This window comes from Rhinolophus ferrumequinum, chromosome 20 (genome assembly GCF_004115265.2).
Source record: "Rhinolophus ferrumequinum isolate MPI-CBG mRhiFer1 chromosome 20, mRhiFer1_v1.p, whole genome shotgun sequence".
Classification (NCBI taxonomy): domain Eukaryota; kingdom Metazoa; phylum Chordata; class Mammalia; order Chiroptera; family Rhinolophidae; genus Rhinolophus; species Rhinolophus ferrumequinum.
The window spans coordinates 17,433,117-17,452,980 of NC_046303.1; the positions used below are offsets into that span (position 1 = coordinate 17,433,117).

Here is a 19,864-nt window from a genome sequence, read left to right on the forward strand (position 1 = left end):
CCAGGTGAGACAAATAGAGGAGAAAAGAGAAAGGATTAACTGATGTAAGGAACTTAACAGCAAGATACGACCAAAATGGGACACAAAGGAGCAGAACCACCGGAAGGGTTAGAACGAGAGACAATGCAAAGCCACAAACTCTGTTCCGTTCCTGCTACAAAGCTGGCTCACCCTTGGTCCGCACCCTCAGCCTCAGCCCTACCCCTGCCAGCACGGACCAGGCGCCACCTCTGGCAGTGGTCCTCCAGAAGGGAGGGAGGGAGAGAGGGACACCCGCGGTCCTGCACGCTCCATGGGGTCGGCATGAGGCGCCGCTGCCCTCCATGGATATTTCTGCCTTGAGGGTACACCCATCTTCAGTGGGACCCAGAATTCCTCGAGAACTGCCTTTGTGAAAAGCTGGCAATAACTGCTTTAAACTCCATCTCTTGGTTTTCTTTTTTGTTGTGTTTCAGAACAGTCACATGAACAGCTTAAGAAAGAAGACTTTGCCATTTCCTCGAGGAAGGCTTTACTGCTAAAGACATTCTGGACCAAAAAAGTAATGAAGTTTTTTCTTCCAATGATAAGGATGGCTTCTACGTTGTGGGCCTGGGAGACATGCTAAAGAAACATCTGAAATGGTTTAAAAGCTCTGCCTCGGGTCACCCCCTTTTATGCAGTCAAATGCAAGGGTAGCAGAACCAGAGTGAAGACCCCAGCTGCCACTGGGACAGGACGTGACTGTGCCAGAAAGGCTGAAATACAACTGGTGCAGAGTCTTGGGAGGTGTCTCCAGAAAAGGATGATCTATGCAAATCCTGGCAAACAAGTGTCTCAGATTAAATACACTGCCAATAACAGAGTCCAGATGATGACTTTTGATACTGTGTTTCCCGGAAAATAAGACTGGATCTTACATGTTATTTCCCCGAAAATAAGACTGAGTCTTATATTAATTTTTGCTCCAAAAGACACATTAGGGCATATTTTCAGGGGATGTCTTATTTTTTCATGTACATCACCCTACATTTAGTCAAATAGTCATGTCATCTTCTTCTGGAACATCATCATAACGTACTAAGTGCGTCCCTCTGGCTGACGATCTTGACTGGGGCTTATTTTCGGGGTAGGTCTTATTTTAGGGGAAACACGGTAGTGAAATCGAGTTGATGAAAGTTGCCAAGGCAAATCCAAAGGCAAAGCTGGTTTTGTGGATCGCCACTGACGATTCCAAAGCCACCTGTCGCCTCAGTGTTACGTTTGGTGCCACACTCAATAGCAGACTGCTTTTGGAATGGGTGAAAGAGCTAAATATTGATGTCACTGGTGTCAGTTTCCACGTGGGAAGTGGTTGTACTGATCCTGAGACCTCCGTACAGGCCATCTCTGATGCCAGCTGTGTCTTTGGCATGGGAGCTGAGGTTGGTTTCAGTGTCTGCTTGATATTAGTGCTGGCTTTCCTGAATCTGAGGGTGTGAAGCTTAAGTTGGGAGTGATTGCCAGTGTAACCAACCAAGTACTGAACAAGTATATTCCATCAGACTCAGGAGTAACACTCATAGCTGAGCCTGGCAGATACGATATTGCATCAACTTTCATGTTTGGAGTCAATATCATTGCCAGAAACTCATATTAAAGAACAAACAGGCTCTGATGATGAAGATGAGTCAAGTGAAAAAAATCTATATGTATTACACAAATGATGTAGTTAGTATACGGGATCATTTAATTAGGGTTTCCAGATTCCTGACATTTTGGAACCTTCAGGAATTGAGAACAGGAAATCCCAAGAATTTCCCAAGAATTCTCGAGAATTCCCAAAATAATCTTTTTTATTTAATTTTCATTGATCATCTGTAATAATGGCTGTAACAGTAAATGTGAATAAACAGAAAAGCCATAGAGAAGTGGGGCAACCGGGGTTTGTGGCCCCGGGCACAGTCTTTCAGAGGTTTCGAGACATTCCTATGTGTAAATGGTCGACACAAAACTTGAGTAAATAAAATTTCCTAAATGGAGGTCGACCAGACTTTCATGACTAGTGCATCTCTTGCCTTAAGCGCTAAACAGGGGTCACTACAGTATCATTTTGGCTAGGTTTCTGTTATATTTCAGGTTTTCTCAAAATATAAACAATGTAATTAATGCAAACTTTATTTAACCAAACCTTATAGTATACAGTGAGTTTTTACATGCATCACACAATGTATTAACATTCCCAATCTTATTTAAATATTTTATTTATTAAATTAAACATTAATAAATAACAAATGCAAACATTATTCGTTTGAAAATTTAAAACATACTTCAAATAGTTTTTGTCATTTTTAAAATGAAACTTTAAGAAACATAGAGCATTAATTGCCCGATCGGACAATCGTGATCTTCGCTTTGTAACAAATATACTTGATGTGGAAAAATTTCTTTCCTTTTCTGTAGACGGTCGAATTGTTATGAGTGCGTCTAAAACCACCTCCAAGTTGGGAGTGAGAGAATGCGTTGCGTCATATAAGCTCATTTCCTTCCTTAGAGAAGCAAATATTTCATCTGCATGCCTAGGGGGCTAGGCATTGATGTCAAAATTGATATTGCTTTAGTCAATTCACACTTCAGATCAGATTCTGATTTAATGTTAGAACTCTCTATAAGACATCCTTTATTTCTTCTCTTGGAACTTCTTCTGCTGTAAATGTTCTTTTAAAAAGTCTTTCCATTAATGACTTCACCAATCGTGCAATTTCATTCTTACTTGACAAGGCAAAAAATTCATCCTCATCCATCTCACATAGACAACTAACGCTGCTCAAGTACTTTGTGAGAGACACATGATCTCTATTTCTACGTTTAACCAATTCAAATTTTATTTCCTTTAAAAGCATTAAGAAAAAATTAAGAAAGACCTATATTGTGCAGCAAATACTTATAGCTAAAAAGTGCCACCAAACATTATATGAGATTGGAAAGTATTGTAATATTGGAATAAAATATTAGCAGTGCAAGTTGTTTTTAAATAGACTGACTTACCCACCGCAGCTGAGAGAGCCAAGAACACTCACATACATCACAATAGTCAGCCACAAACAAACTGATCGAATGTAGTTGGTAGTATCGGCCGTCACTTTGTGGAAACGATTCATTGTGGAGAACAGAAAACAGTTTGTATTTACACAGAGAAATATTTATTTTCACAACCCAGGATTTGACTACAATGTCATATTAAGGTAAACTACCTTAGATTTCCTTAGTTGATTCACCTGAAGATGACTTTGTAGTCAAATGCTGAAAAATGAATTGTGAAAAATAAATATTACTCTGTGTAAATACAAACTGTTTTCTGTTCTCCATGATCAAATGTGCTTGATTTACAAGAGCCAAAATTAGCTGGTCATGTGATATCTGATTCTGGTGTTGAGCATGCCTGTCTGGTAGCATGTAACATTGTAACATAATGTAACTTTAGATAGCCATAAACAGGAAAAATGTCTAAGAGATACATTGTAAGTTTATTTCCCATGGTGGGTATTACTGGGTTCAAGGAGCCGATTTTCCCGATTTCCCGACCAACTTTTCTCGGGATTCGTGAACTGGAAAGCGGAAAAAAAATCCCGAGAACAGGTGGGAAGGAAATCCCGCCTGGAAACCCTACATTTAAATGCATCCTCTATGATCACGCCCACACGAAACCCCTTCTGCAGAAGAGGCCCAAACCAGATGAGAAGTGTACTCATCCAGCACACGGGGACTGACGTGTGATGGCTTCTTCTCCCGCACATTGTTGAGCACTGTGGCTTGCCCCAGATGCATGTGGGAGACTGGATGCTCTTTGAACACATGGGTGCTTACATTGTTGCTACCACTTCTACTTTCAGTGGATTCCAGAGGCCAGCTATCTACTATGTAATGTCAGGGCCGACATGGCAATGGATGCAGCAAATCCAGAACTGTGATTTCCCACCTGAAGTGGAGGAGCAAGTGTCAGCACTCTATGTGTGTCTCGTGCCTGGGAGAGTGGGATGCAACACCACCCAGCAGCCTGTGCTTCAGCTCGTATTAATGTGTAGATGCCATTCTTGTAGCTCTTACTGCAAGTGTAGCTTGAATTAAGGGATTTAGGGGGACCATTTCACTTCATTACTGCTAGTTTTGAAATGTCTTTGTAAGTAGGGTTGGCACAGATGGAACAACTGGGAAGACTAGGAGATGGGGTCACACTTATTGTATTCCCATGGAAACTATTTGAATATTTGTTTTATGTGGATTTTTATTCACTTTTCAAACATGCTATTAAAGAGTGCCCCCTCAGCTGCTGAGCTTGTACATTGGCAGAATGAGTCAGGAGCTTAGTGTTGTGACCTGTTTGAAAAAGAAAGTATCTTGAAATAAAAAAAAAAAAAATGTAGATCACTCTTCTCTGGAAAGGGAAGAAAGACTGTCACTAGACAGTCTGCAGTCATTTCAGCACTGGGTAGCCAGGAACACAGGGTACAAAGAAGAAATAAAAGTTCACCTTTAAACAGAGAGCAGGCTGGCAGTTGCCAGGGGCGGAGAGTGGGAGAAATGGGTGAAGGTGGTCAAAAGGTGCAAACCCGCAGTTATAAGATAAGTAAGTCCTGGGGATGTAATGTATGGCATGGGGAAGATAGTTAATATTGTATTGTATATTTGAAAGTTGCTAAGAGAGTTGATCTTCAAGTTTCTCAGCACATACACAAATTTATAACTACGTGAGGTGATGGATATGCTAACTAAACTTATTGTGGCAATTGTGTCACAGTATATACCTACATGAAATCATTACGTTGTACACTTTAACCTTATCCAGTGTTATATGCCAATTATATCTCAATAAAGCTGGAAAAAAAATTCATCTTTAAATGTGCAGGAAGGACAACAGGGTAAAAAGGGAAACTCTCGAGACCCGGCAGCTGAGTAAATCTCTCTGGCAAATGTCTAACATTTTGTCCAAGAAATGTGAGATTGGACACAGTATGTCCTATGTCAGCGAAGCATTACTGTGCATGGATGAAGTTCCTGCCCTGTGTGGTAAGCTCAGTGTCCCTATCCGCCTCTTCATAAGTGATTCCTCCCAGTTGAGTTTAGTCTTAGAGTCTGTCAATTACAGACAGCCGACGCAGACTGGCAACCTGTGAAAACCAAAAGCCGAGATTTTCTTTTCTTATGTTTTCTTTGAAAACCCTCTGTTCCCCCAGTAACCAAAGTTCCTGTTCTGCTTTTGACTGGGCACAACAATGTGGCTTAGGACTGTACAATAATGCATCAACACCTGCACTATTTACTATAGAGATGGGAGCCTTGCCTGTATCTTTTCAGGTTTGGGGAGGTGGGGACGACGCTGTACTAACCTTAGGAGTCCTGGGATCCCTTTGACATACTGAAAACATGTGGCACCAATTACCCTGAAATTGGAGAGATTCAGCTTTCGAGGTGCTAAACTAAACCTGTTCCAATGGAAGACGGCCCACGCTGCAGCTGCTGAAGAAGCCATCCTGACTCCACCCAAACACTGTAGCAAATGCCTTACTGTGAGACTGGGCAGTGTAAGAAACCAGGGAGAACAGACATTTGCAATTCAATTGCTTTCATGTTAATTTACAGGGAGACCACAGTTGTGGGAATCTAATAATAAGCGAGTTCGTAAGAGTCAAATTTGGGGGGATTTTATGTTGCTATAATAGTATGGAATTAGATGAAGTGCTTTAGGCTGTCGTGTAGTTCACTAGAGATCTTCTGGAACACTACGAATGACATCTTGGTTGAGAAAAATTTGAGATGGGACATGGAAGTGACCTTCGGGTCTGGAGTTAACTTAACAGATATCTATCCATTTCAAAACTTTCTGGAGTAAAAACTTAAATAATCTCCTAAAATGGTCTTCAGAGAATACGCAAAGTAACACTTATTGGTAGAGGAGGACTCATCAGCGTTTAAGATTAAACAAAGCACTCTCTGTGCCTGTAAGAAAACAGAGAACCTAAAAGACAAAGCAAACTTGGAAATAAGAACTTCCGGCTATTTGGTCCAGTAGGGAAGGGCTTTCCCGGTCACCGTGCCAGCAGGCCAGAGCCCAGGGCAGGACCCTGGGCCTCTCAGGGAGGGGCGTTGTCACCCCCAGCAGACCTCTGAGATTCTCAACTCAGGGAGTTTATATAAGGATCCATATCCAAGGGAGACATAATAGAACATACTGTTGACAGACAGGCAAGAACTTGGTAAGCCCCCACATGCAGTGCTTCTCTAGTAAAATCAAGTTGGAAAATGAGGCTTTGCTTGAGAAGCCAATATAGGCCTTTCTACTCACCTCTGCATACCCCAATAATCTCAATTTTGGAATCTACATATTTACATATCCTGCAAGAAAAAAAAGAAAAAGATGGCTGGGCCCCAATCCACCATAGAATCCACCATAAGACACACCTTCCCTGTCCTGCTTAGCAGATCAAGACCTTAAGTAGAAGTATGTGAGTTTCAACAGTAACCAACCTCACCATTAACGAACTGGCAATATCGTAAATTCTAACTTAATTAGATTAACTTGTCTCTTTCTCTGTCTCTCTCTCTCTCTCTCTCAGGCAAAATGGAGATCTGAGCTCAAGAGATTTCATTTCCTTTCCTTTGGGTAAGGTGAAGGTCAGAAATGTTCTCCCCTTCCAACGCTTACTCCCTTGGCCCTCTGTACCCAACACACACACACACACACACACACAGTACATTCTCCTTTCATAGAAAAGCTTTATATCGGTGGTTTTCCTTTTTTTTCTTTAAGCAGCAGAATCCATTTTCAAGTGATCAGATTTCATATAATTTATACAGAGAGAATGGTTTCTCTGTAGCCAGAACTAGCCTGGCACCCAAGGGATGGAGGAAGGTCCCCTCACTATTATGCTTAATGACTCACTTACAAAAAATGTGTCTCTGATTTTAGCAATTAGTCTTTCTGGAGGTGGGTTCTGCTAGTTTAGAGATCTGGGCATCCAAGAAAGAATAGTTCAACCGAGTGATATAACAATGTTTCCACAGAATTTGAAGTTACAACTATGACATGGTCATTTTCACCTCCTCACGCCCACTGGGTAGAAAGAACAAAAGTTATTATATTTGGCTAAGTGCCTGACCCGACCATCCATGGGACAGAAGACGGCTGCAACTAGGGGCTCCCGTAGAGTACCTTCTGGGTGTTGGAAGAGACAGCATTCTATGAGTTCCTACATATGTTCCCGGACGTGCCAAGAATGCAAGGCCCTGCCACTTTTTCCCTGGGCCACCATTTCTCAGGGATGTTTTGGCAGCGAGTGACTATAAGGGATGAGGTAACGTCTCCCCTCCAGGATGAAGAGGAGGCTTGCTTATTGTTTGCTATAAAAATGGCAGGTTCCTTAAGCTTCGTGTTTATTCCTTAGCTGCGACACAAACCCATTGTGTGTACATCCCTCTGGGCCCTACTGTGTCGCCCTCACAGTACCTGTGGGACAAAGGGAACTGAGACACATATGCCAATGCTCATGATGCTGTGCTTTGAGTAATCAAGTCTGCTGTCTCTGATCTAGGAGCCTCATGTCTTCTTTCTGCCAACATCCACTAAACAGCAACTGGCAAACTAATCAGCTTTTAAGTAGCATAAAATCGAATCCCACACCCAACACTGGCACTGCCAAATCTAGTGGTAAATGTTAGTGAAAAACTAAAGTAACTCTATACAGGCAAGACCAAAGGCTCAAGATACCTAGAACTAAAGAATTGGGTCACCCCATCAGATAAAGAACCTTGAAGCGTTGGCTAAAGACAAAGAATAGAAACAGGCAGTGAAAGAAGTCATAAATACAATAATAAGTAATAAAACTATTAATGAATAATAAACAAACAATGAATGTGGTTTCTACTTTTTTCATCCTTGTTCTTATATTTACATAAGGTGTAACTAGTTTCCTTTCTTCTTTTCCATCCATAATCATATAAAGAATCTATTACTACTTAGCCCACAGGATCTTGAAATGATTACAGAAGGAATGAGTATCACTAAGCGATCTTGAACTTGGAGTTCTTTCTATATGGTAAGTGGAAAAAAAACTTGATTGGTGACTTTTTTAAATTATAGGAATGAGAATAAGAACACGCATGTTTGTATTGGACAGCCTAAGGTGTAGAACATAGTGGACATTTGTGGATTTTGGCAATCCAGCATCCAATTTCCCCTGCCTGTTAGAATCCCAAGCTCCCATTTCTGGAAAAATTCCTCATTATGAACTATCTTGGAAAGAGGGCAATTCTCAGAGCTTACCTCTCATTATCGAAGCTGAAAGTCAGATATTTCTTCTATTCACTCTTTAGCAGAGCCCAAATCTGGCAAATGATATAAAGCCAGCCAATTAGACATCTACTTCCAGGGTTTTGAATCTTGAGTGAATGACAGATGGAGGGAAAATCATCTTTCTGGCAGCAGCCGCAAGTGGTCAAGACTGTTCCTACATTGTAACCTCGAGTCCAGGGCATTTGCAGCCCAGCTACCAGACCCTGGTGGCTGCGTGTTTGCCACGCCTGCTCATCTTCCAGCCTGTGGTCAATGCTGTAAGCGCCTGACATCCTTGCAATCAATTATTTTTACTTAACACAGAAGAGGTTTCAGTTGCTGGGAACCAGGAATCCCAGCAGATGCACTGTGATAATAACAATACAAACAATATTTGTGCAACACTGAACAGTTTATCAAGAGTTTTCACATTACTTCTCTCACTATTCCCAACATCAGCAAGGTAGCACAGCGTAATGTTATGATCACGGTTGTACAGATAAGAACATACAAGGTAGAAGTTGGGACTTGCCCACTGACCCGCAATTAGTAAGAAGACGGAGCTAGGATTCAAACCCAGATCGGTGATTCCAAAGTCCGTATTATTTCCACCACAGCATGCTGTTTCCCAGAGCAACGAGCGAGTCAAGACAATATTACTAAAAAAATTTTATAGAAGACACAAAACTATTTTAAAATGATTGTTCATAATAAAAACTTATAGTATAATATTGAATTGTGATTCAATTGAATTTAATTCAAAGAGAAGGTCTAAGAAAAAGAAACTTCATCTTGGCACACCATTTTCCAGTAAACCTGTTAAGTACAGACTGTATGACAGCATAGATGGCATATTCTCAAGAATGTCTCTCTTAAACATTAATTAAGCAACAACATTTTTGACAGCTCAACAGAGCATAACTACATTATATGCTGTATGACGTACTAAACTATATAACACACCAGCTTTTCACTGATATGAATCCTTGTAGTGGACGCCCACTGAAGTACCTACCTGACTTAATATTTCCTCTTCTCAGGAAATGGCCTCAACACATAAAATGGGTCCTTCATGAGCATGTTTGTGCTACGTAACCCAGTTCTCCTCAGCATAGGTAATTTTCCCAAAGGACTAACATTTAACTAAAACTAGGTCTATCAGATCCTCTCTCTCTAGGATTTGAAACTCTGAAAGAGAAACAGACCGGGAGTAGTCAGAACGGAGGTGTGACGAAGGCAGTGTCCTAGAGAAAGGCTAGAGGCCTTTAGGGCTGCCCTGGTTCCGGCATCGCCCAAATCTTGGTTATCTGTCTTCTCAGAAGGGAATCTGAATACAATCATGTCTCCGTTAAGGTGTGCTTCTGTACTCATCCATTCAACATACCTGTGGTAAGTGTCATGACTGCTGTGTGCGTTAGATGCTACTGGACTTTAGAGGAAGAACTGTAATCCCATCCTGGAAAAGCCTGGGCCAAACCGGAGGCAGGTCCTTCACCATGTACTCACTACTCTGTCCTTCCCTTTGTTCTGTTTCCCCCCACATTCCATTAAAACTTTACTTGCTAAAACAACCAATTTTCAAATAGTGGACATTTTATCTTTTTCGGTTGCCCTATAACATTTGATACTCCTGTGTCTCCCTTGTAACTTGTACCTCGGTTTCAATGACAGTATTCCCTGCTATCTTTCTTCCTTCTGCTCCTTAGTCGCCAATGCACTCTTCTTCCTTGCTTCCCAGGGTTTCGGCATCTGTCCACTTGTCTTCCTACTGTGCCCTCATCCTTTAGGTGTTATCGACCATACCTATTAACAAATATTTGAGGACTCTTGTGGTAGATGTTGAATAGAGCACTGAGTAAGCTGCCCATTGGCAAACACACACATTAAACTAAGAAGTGTGCACTGCCTTTATAGCGATGAGTGTTGGAAGAGTATATATAATAGAGGGCCTGACATCATCCAGGGCCTTCAGGGAGGAAGTGGCATTTAAGGTAAGAACTGAACCATGAGTAGGAGGGCAGGAGAGATACAGGCACTGGAGCAACATTTTAGCCTCTGAAAGGAAGACAGGTGCCCGGAGTGAAATGGCTAAGAGAAAAGTGATGTGAAATCTGACTGGACAAGTAGGTTGGGATCAGATCAGACAGGGCTTTGAAGTCCAAGTTGAGGATAAATATTCACTATAAATTCAGGATAATTAACCTGAAAAACAAACAAACAAACAAAAAAACAAACCTTCAAAAAACCTGCCTACCATCATACTAGTTCCACTCTTCACAAAAACTTTCCTCAACCTCCAGCTTTATCTTCTTTCTCCTTTTCAGCAGATGATCTTATCTCCTATTTTTCAGAGAAAACAATCACCTCCAGACAGAACTCCTTCACTCTCCTGATTCCAAACACACCCACCCAACTAGCGACCTCTCCGCCAACCCTCTCCTCCTTCCCACTCTCAGGGCACAGGAACTGCCCTCCTCCATGCGAGTCACCACCTGTACTTTGGCTCTCACCTCGGGAATCATCTACCCGTCCTGTCTCATACGTATTCAACCTCTACATTGCAAATGAATTCTTCCCATACTTTTTAAACACACTTATATATTTCCCATTTAATCACATAAAACCAAACAACCTTCATTTGCCTCCCTCACTCCCATCAGGACCAAATTTCTCAAAAAATCTGTATTAATTTTCTCATGTCCTACTCACTCCTACTCATGCTAATCTGACTTCCATCTCTGTCTCCCCAGCAAAACAACTCTCTCTACAGTCAAACTCCTCTGAGTAGCTATGTCTTATGAACATTGTTAGTTCTAACCTTACTCTGACTTCTCATAGGCTTCAAAATTTGCCATTCTCCTTCTGAAACAATTTTTTCTCTGATTCTCAGAACTCTCATTTTCCTCCTTATGGCCATTCCTTTTGTCTCCTTTATAAGCTCACTGCCTAGCTTTTATCCTACACTCTTGACTCTCCACAGCTTCTTCTATCTCCAGATAATTCACAAATTTACACTTCCAACCTACAACTCTCTGGACCTGTCAACTAATCAAATACCTCACTGTCTCATGGGCATCACAAACTAAACATATCTAAAACTCAAATTATCACCCCTTCCTCAAAGCCGTGATCTTTCCAGTATCGCCTCTCTCAGTGAATAGTGTCATCTATCTAGTGATGTATTCTAAATCCTAGATGTCATCGTGACACTTTGTATTGAATCCCTCAGTACTCAATCAACCACCACTATCACAACAGCAATAAAAATAGCCAACATTTATTGAGAACGTACTCATTATCAGGTTGTGTTTTAAGTTATCTTAATTTGGTTAGCTAATTTAGTCATCACAACCACACGACAGTCATCATCACCAAATCCTGTTGATTTTACCCCCTAACTCTTTGAACACAGCATCCTTTATTCCTTGATAATGCTGTTGCAGCTAGCACCTTAGTCCAAAGGCCCATCTCACTGGGCTACTGCAACAACTTTCTGTTTAGTCTGCAAGCACACTCTGAGAGCTCTCTAATTCATTCACCACAGAACAGTTACCTTTTTTCTAAAGAAAAACAGATAATACCCACTGCTTCCTCTTCACCTGTACACACATTTGAAAGAGTTTTAGAATAAAGGCAAAACCCCCAACTTGACTTATGAGACTAAGCATGGGCAGATCTCTAGTCACTTCTCCAGTTTCATCTTGCACCATCCTTCCCCTATATTCTGTGTTTGTCACACTGGCTTTAATTAGTCTCTTGTACTTGCCATTCTATGGTAAGTAGTTCTCCAACTCAGGGCTTCTGCATAGGTTGTTCTCTCTACCTAAAAGGCTCTTCCTTAGGGTGCCTAGTTAACACCTACTGTTATTTCAGCTCTCAGTTCAGTTACCACTTCCTTAGGGAAATCTTCCTGATGGTCAAATCATCGATCCATATGTCTCATTGTACATTGTACTTCTCCTTAATAATACCTACCACTGTTGCAATTTTACATTTTTGTGTGACTGCTTGACTAATATGAGATGTGATAAAACAATACGGTGAATGTATAAATTAAAAAAATATATTACAGTAGAAGACACATTGCCATTAATCCCTCTCAAAATACTCCCCTTCGCTTCGAACACACTTATCTGATCGTTCTTGCCCCTTTCTGAAGCACTTCTGGAAGTCCTCTTTTGTGAGTGTCTTTATTTGCATTGTCGTGGCTGCCTCAATGTCCTGAATCATTTTGACTTTGGGGAAGAGCCAGAAGTCGCACGGTGCCAGATCCAGTGAATAAGGCGGATGAGGACACACCGTAAGATTTTTATTTGACTGAAACTGCCATGTACCAGAAGTGATGTGTGACAGTGTTGCCATGATGGAGGATGATTGACGGCACACTTTAAAACACACCTTTCAACTGTAGCTCACACTCAACTGACTGCACTGAACAAGTTGAAACTTGTCACACACTGTTTACTAAGGTTCGACGTGCTACTTCCCATATAGATGATCCCTGCCTTTCTGTTGGATGGCACTCGGCAGCAGCATTCACTGTATATTTTGATCACAATGGAAAGGCTCCGTGTCACACATCACTTCTGGTACGGCAATTTCTGTCAAATAAAAGCATTACGGTGTGTCTTCATCCACCTTATTCACTGGGTCTGGCACCGTGCGACATCTGGCTCTTCCCCAAAGTCAAAATGACCATGAAAGGTAAACGTTTTGAATCAAGGCAGCCACGACAACACAACTAAAGACACTCACGAAAGAAGACTTCCAGAAGTGCTTCAGAAAGTGTCAAGAACGATGGGATAAGTGTGTTCGAAGCAAGGGGGAGCATTTTGAGTGGGGTTAATGGCAATGTGTCTTTTACTGTAATGAATTTTTTAATTTAAACACTCACCGTATGTTTTGATTACACCTCATATTTTATTTTCCTACTAGACTATAAACTGCATGAGGACAGGAACTGTCAGGTTTTGCTCACCATTTTAACCCTAAAAACCTAGCAAAATGTCTAGCACACAGTGGGTTCTCAATAACTATTCATCTGAATGGATGAGTCAGAAAGCCAAACTGAGATGGGATAATAAACAGTGAGCCAAAAGAGGCAGTGAATTTACCCCCCTTTTGGTTTTAACATGGTGAAACAGTTATTATTTACAGGGAATGTTGAGACTAAGAATGGGTGGATTGGTTTGTTGATTGGCTTAAAAGCTAGAGAGGTTAAAACATGCCTAAATTGCTGATGGCTAGAATGCAGCAGAGAGGAAATTAAAGATGCTCAACAGATGGAATAAGCACTGGTGTAACTTTTCTGATCAGGCTAGTAGGGGTGAGGGAGTCAAAGCGCAGGTCGAAGTACTGGGCTCCGATGGAAAAGACGCAGCTTCTCAACTGCAGCAGAATCAAAAGAGGAAAAGGAGAGTGTCAAAATAAGTTTCTAGATTTGATGATGGAAAGTTAAATGTTAGATCCTTCCAGGCTAATGACTTCTATTTATTTGTGATGTCAAAAGAAAGATGATCTACTGAAAACAAGGATACAGAGACAGGACTCAAGTTAGAGGAACATAGTAAAATAAATGGAAAGTAGGATTGCTCACCCCAGTACTGACAGCCCAGCTGAAGTAAGGACTTACCTGGCAGAGGACTGCCCAGTCATGGAACATTCTCCAGCTTGGAGGCCTTACACAATGAAGGTAAATAATCATTAATGCTTTCTGCCAGATGGATGTGCAAAAAGAACAGAGGGTTAAGAAAGCTTGAGGCATTGGAAAGAAAGTGAAGAGAGAGATGATTATCTCCTAAACTGGAAAAAAGGTAAGACAGAGAGTTAAGAATAGGAAGGTCTGTCTGGATGGTGGGGGTTGTCAATGGAGTTGGTACGAGAATAAAAGGAGATGAAGCGTGTAAAACATTTTGCTGGATGGCTGATAGAGAATAAGTGCTCCAGAAGTGTTTCACAAGAGACCCTAAAGATGAATGACATGTAGTAATTTGCAGTCTTGGAGAAGCTGAGATATTTTAGTTAGTAAGTGAGCCCAGTTGACTGCATCGCATCCAATCCTCGTGTCAGCCTGTGTGGTTCTCTCAGATAACTCTCAATAAGGCTTTAATACAGGCTTTTCAATTCCATTTATGCTTTAATTCATTTAATGTGAGGAAACTGTAAACTACATAAGTACTCAGGAAGGTCTCAAAACATATCCCTCAAATGTTAAGAGTCTTCTGGACTTCATTAACACAACAGCAACAACTGCATGTGAGCAGTAGTGACTGTGACCCAACTCTGCTTTGTAGAGACCCTCTTTAGTGCATCAGGTAATAAAATCAATGTAAACAAAAAGAAAATAAATGACAAGGTGCGCAACCTAATTAAATAAGAGCCACTACACACCCACCAGAATGACTAACATTATAAAGATTGACAATACCAAGTACTGAAAAGGATGTAGAGCAAAAGCCTCTCTCAACACACAACTGGCAGAAATCTAAACTGGCAAACTTTGGAAACTGTATGACAGTACCTATCAAAGCTTTATGTAGCATAACCTATGACTCAACAACTCCACTCTTAGGTATTTGCCAACAGAAATGCATACTGTGGGCCGGCCTGGTGGCTCAGGTGGTTGGAGCGCCAAGGACACGGGTTTGATTCCCACATGGACCAGTGAGCTGCGCCCTCTACAGCTAAGATTGTGAACAACAGCTCTCCCTGGAGCTGGGCTGCCATGAGCAGCCGGAGGTTGGAGTGAGCTGCTGTGGGCTACCGTGCACTGCCAGGAGCAGTCGGTGGCTAGCAGCCAGCGTGAGTGGCCGTGGGCTGCTGTGTGTTTCCGTGGGCTACCGTGTGCTGCCATGAGTGGCCGGTGGCCAGTGTGAGTGGCCGGTGGCTGGCGAAAGCTACCATGAGCTGCTGTGAGCGGTGAACCGACCACCCATGACCAACTGCCTCAGCAGTTGGGGGGGGGGCAGGAGAAGGGGGGATAAAAACAACAACAAAATACTGAACTACATAAAAAATGGATTTAAAAAAGAAATGCAGGGCCAGCCTGATGGCTCAGGCGGTTGGAGCTCCGTGCTCCTAACGCCAAAGGTTGCGGTTGGATTTCCACATGGACAAGTGGGCTCTCAACCACAAGGTTGCCTGTTCGACTCCTGCAAGGGATGGTGGGCTGCGCCCCCTGCAACTAACAACGCCAACTGGACTTGGAGCTGAACTGCGTCCTCCATAACTATGATTGAAAGGACAACAACTTGACTTGGAAAAAGTCCTGGAAATACACACTGTTCCCCAATAAAATCCTGTTCCCCCTCCCAATAAAATATTTTTTTAAAAAATGCATATATATGCACATCAAAAGACATGCAAAATGTGCAAAAATGTTCAGAATAGAAATAACCCAAATGTCCAAAATGATAGAATGGGTAAATTGTGGTGTATTCATAAAATGGAATACTAAATGTAATGAGGATGAACTAGAGCTATACACAACAACCTAGATAAATCTCACAAACATAATGTTGGCTTTAAGAAACTGAGACACATGAATATATACTGTATGATGCCATTTATGTAAGTTCAAAAGAAGGAAAAATAAATCTATGGTGATAGAAGTTAGAAGAGTGGTTACCTTTGAGGGGTAGTCACTGAGAAGGGCATAAGGAGGGACTTCTGGTATATCAGTAACAGTTCTATTGCTTGTAGGTGGTGTGGTCACTTTGTAATAACTCATTGAGCTGCATGTTTATGATTTGTATCCTTTTACTTGTGAACCCTCTACCTCATTGGAAAGGTTACTTAAAAACAAAAGGCTAGATAGAACTGATTGAAAGGATGATGGAGGAAAAGTGTCCACAAGAAGCTGAGGCTGCTGGTTCTGCAGAACCCTCTTTCACCACTATGTAGGATTGGCTGCGACACTACACAGAGATGAAATGACCTAAATCATATTACCTAAAATTATAAAACTAATTAATGGTAGAGCAGGGATTGGAATTCAGGTTTTCTAATTTCACAGGGTTCTCAAATTCTTGTAGGAATATTTCTGGGTATATACTGAGGTATCGTTTTCATCCAGGCACCTCATTACTTTGACCCCCAAAGTAATGAGGTCATAAGGGGAAGCAAAAATAGGTATAACACAAAAATTTTCACGAAAGAACAAGAACACTTATAAAACTAGTCCTCACTCAAACATTCCTCCTCTGGCTCAAATCGGCTTCTATTTCTGCCAATTCCCATCAACTGCCCCTGTCAGTCATTCTTGGTGAGTCTCTCCTGTGTTACAATGGTAAACAGAACAATACAAATACAATGTAAATCAACTGCAAAGCGAGCCTGCGCATCTTGCAAAAGACGCAGGATTCCATGAAGTTGGTAAAAGTGCTATTATAGAGAAATGTTTGACTAACATGAAAAGCCACTGACAAAAGGAGAATCTGTCAGATTCAGGTCAGTTAACCATTGTGGAAGAGATCCCTGGTTGCCACCCAGTATCCATTTTCCCTTCATACTCAGTAACAGAATCCTGATTTTTCAGTAACTGTGTTTCAATTTGGACAGTTAATAGACATATGTTAACATAATCATATGTTAATATAAAGCTAAGTCTCAGAAATGGATATGAATAATTTTTTAACCCCAAAGAGCTCAATGTGCAGTCTCAGACAATCCTCTGCTCATCAAGTGAACATTTGATGCTACAACCCAGTTGCACCCTGTCTAAGTAAGAAATGAGGTAATGCTTTACAGTGCTAGCGTCCTCGGAAGAAAACACATATTTGGGGGAGTGAGAGCAAACAAATTTGAGCACTGGTGAACTGTGTTCACCTACTGTTTACAGGCAGATACTAGTTAAATGCATCAGTAATTTGAAGTCAGTGGTGTAGTAAATATAAAAAGCTTTACGTGAAAGTAACATGAATGTATACATGAAAAATAGATACATGAAAGTTACATAAAATATTGAATCTAGACATTCCCAGCTACTTCAGCACAAAGGCCAGGAAAGATTTAAAGGCATTCCCACCGATGTCTACTGCATTCATAAACCGGGCCAGGACCGGATGGACAAAGACAAGATCCCAGCAGTCAGAATTCGCTTAAAGAAAACCAAAGTTAACATCTTCGGGAAGATCTTAAATGTTCTACTGCTGTCCACAGTCCCACCCAAACCACTAGATAAGCAAACTAGGTTTTGCAGTTACTCATACTCACAACCTGCTTTTGTCCTCTTATTTAAAAAAACAGGACCACTGTCCCCAAACCGAAACATTCCCACAAACCTCCTTAGATGTGTCTTTTCTATAAAGAAAGCCAACAAAGTTAAAAAGTAACCAAGTGATTTCTCTATGCTGTCTTGGCATAAGTTGTTAGAGCATTTAAAAATAAATAAATGAAACCTCTCTCTAGTCTACGTTTGCTGGCGTTAAAAGCCCTTCTTTTCACGACCCACCTTTCGCCGGCTCGCGGAGGACTTGCATTCATGCGCCACACACCCAAGACAGAACAAAGAGCTCCTCCTAATAAACAGAGGCGCGCAGTGCCCTTAAAAGACCGCACGGTATGTATCGATGACTGTTTCTGCTCTAAATTAACACGCACAGGAGGATCTGTCTTCAACTAGCGCCAGCCGGGTACCACAGAAGGGGGCGGGGATCCTTATTTAAGAGGAGCTGATTTCAGGCCATGCAATGCTTCTCCCTTCTTTGGGGCTTCGGGCTGGGCTGTGCCAATGGGCTTCTCCGCACAAGATCTCACGACACCTACAAAACGGCTCGCCAGTGGAGGGATCCCGGCCTCCCAAACAGATAACTAGGGCAGGGCTGTTATACAACGGAGACCGGGCGCCGAACGCCAGCCCGAGGAGTCTCCCAGGAGTCTGAGTTGGGAGTCACAGCATCGGCAGACGAGGAGGCACTTGGGTTCGACAATGGTTTATGGCGACCCTCTCCTAAGCAGCAGCTTTGCTTGCGTGCGACAATGGAAGGGAGAGGGCAGAGGAAGAAGAGGGTCGCGATCCACGGGGCGCGAATCTCAGCCTAGGGAACCAGGGGCCCGAGTCCCGGACCCGCTCCCCTCTGCCGTCCGTCACTCCCAAACCGGCGGTACCTGTTTCCGCATGTTATTCATGACGCCCATGAAGCCCGCCAACAATTTAGCTTCTTCTCGAGCAGCAAGTTTCTTCTCGGTCTTCTTCTTGCTGCACTTCTCCACCCCGGAGGCTGCCATCCTCCGTCAGCTGGGTTCACGCCCCGAGGCTCGCCTGGCTGGGCGAGGGGGTTGCACGTTGAGGATCCTGTTTACCTGCCACAGCGGCCCGGACGGCGGCGGCTGAGCTCGGCTCCCGAGCCGGGAGGCAGCGTCGCTGGCTGAGCCGCGTCCTGGGCAGAACAGGAGCCGGCCGGAGGAGCCTGCGCACTGCGCTCGAGGGGCGGGGCCGCTATGAAGGGCGCAGGGGGCGGGGCCGCTATGAAGGGCGCAGGGGGCGGGGCCTAGCGTCACAGCCTTGCGCCGCTCGGAGTGACGCGCCGCGGGGTCGCCCCCGCTGCTGCTGTCCCCGCCTGGAACGGGCTGAGGGTCGCAGTCGAGCCTGTGTGAGGTTGCGCTGTGCCCTTCCCTTTGCCCAAGACAGAGTTTACACATTTAGATTACGTGGCGCGATTACCTTTTGTGGATACTTGGGCGGGAGAACACATTAAAGTGTCTCCCATTCGTGTAAACTCCGCGGGAACTAGGTTGGTGTTTTCTTCGTTGCAGTAGCAGAGGTTGGCATATAGTAGACGCTCAGTAAAGACCACATACGGCAACTTGAAGGCTTATTACACGGAGCGCAAGATACATTTGCTGGGCATTCATAAACCAAAACCACAGCCCCATTGGTGTCTCCTTGATGCCGAAAGCCTGCCTGCTGGTTTACTCCTCTGTCTTTGAAACTAAGATCAGGTGTCAGCTCCAGAAATGCTCCTTAGGCTTCCCTAAGTGTTCTAAGGCGACAGAAAACTCAGTCACAGGAACTGTGAAAATGCCTTTTTTTTTTTAAACTATAATAATTCATTCTTCCTAGTGTATGGTGATATACAGGATAATTTGAAACTTGACGTTATTTTACGTTCTGAAAACTTTCTACAAGTCCCGCTAGTTTTCTACCTAGGTCTATATAGGAACATACAGAGATATGTTTTATGTAAAATAATTGACACTATGGAAGCATTATGCTTTCTCCTGATGAGGACAAACGATATAGTATAACTCAAATGAAAGAGCAGGTGGCATATCAGCCTCCGTTTTTACAAAGAACAAAACACTTAGGCCTCTGCACTTTGTCTTTTTTCTTTTATTCTAGAGGTTCTCAGCTGTTCTATTTTTAACTAGTCAATACTCTGAGGTTTTAGAGCAGTCGCTGACAATAGAAACCATTTATTCCTACTGAAATTAGAAACAAGGAAAGTTTGTTCACTTTACTAAATGACCCAAGACACTGAAGAATGCGAGCATACGTAAACAGTTTTGAATTGAAAGGAAGTGGAAACCTGTCTTCTAACTCTAAGGCCTTGTCTTCTAATACTAAGGATTTATGAT

General features: G+C 42.5%; 1 protein-coding gene across 2 annotated transcripts in view; it reads right to left on the bottom strand.

The window, feature by feature from the left end:
- Positions 1-18,711, bottom strand: part of KLHL7 (kelch like family member 7) — a 58,373-nt gene extending 39,662 nt beyond the window's left edge. Inside the window, exon 1 of one of the 2 annotated variants that reach the window (XM_033088462.1) lies at positions 18,395-18,711. In XM_033088462.1, coding sequence (XP_032944353.1) covers positions 18,395-18,514 — 120 coding nt within the window. In that variant the 5' untranslated portion in view covers positions 18,515-18,711. Of the gene's footprint in view, positions 1-17,738; positions 18,278-18,394 lie in introns of those variants that run through there. The other variant, XM_033088463.1, reaches the window with a different exon arrangement.
- Between the last annotated feature and the right edge of the window lie 1,153 nt (positions 18,712-19,864).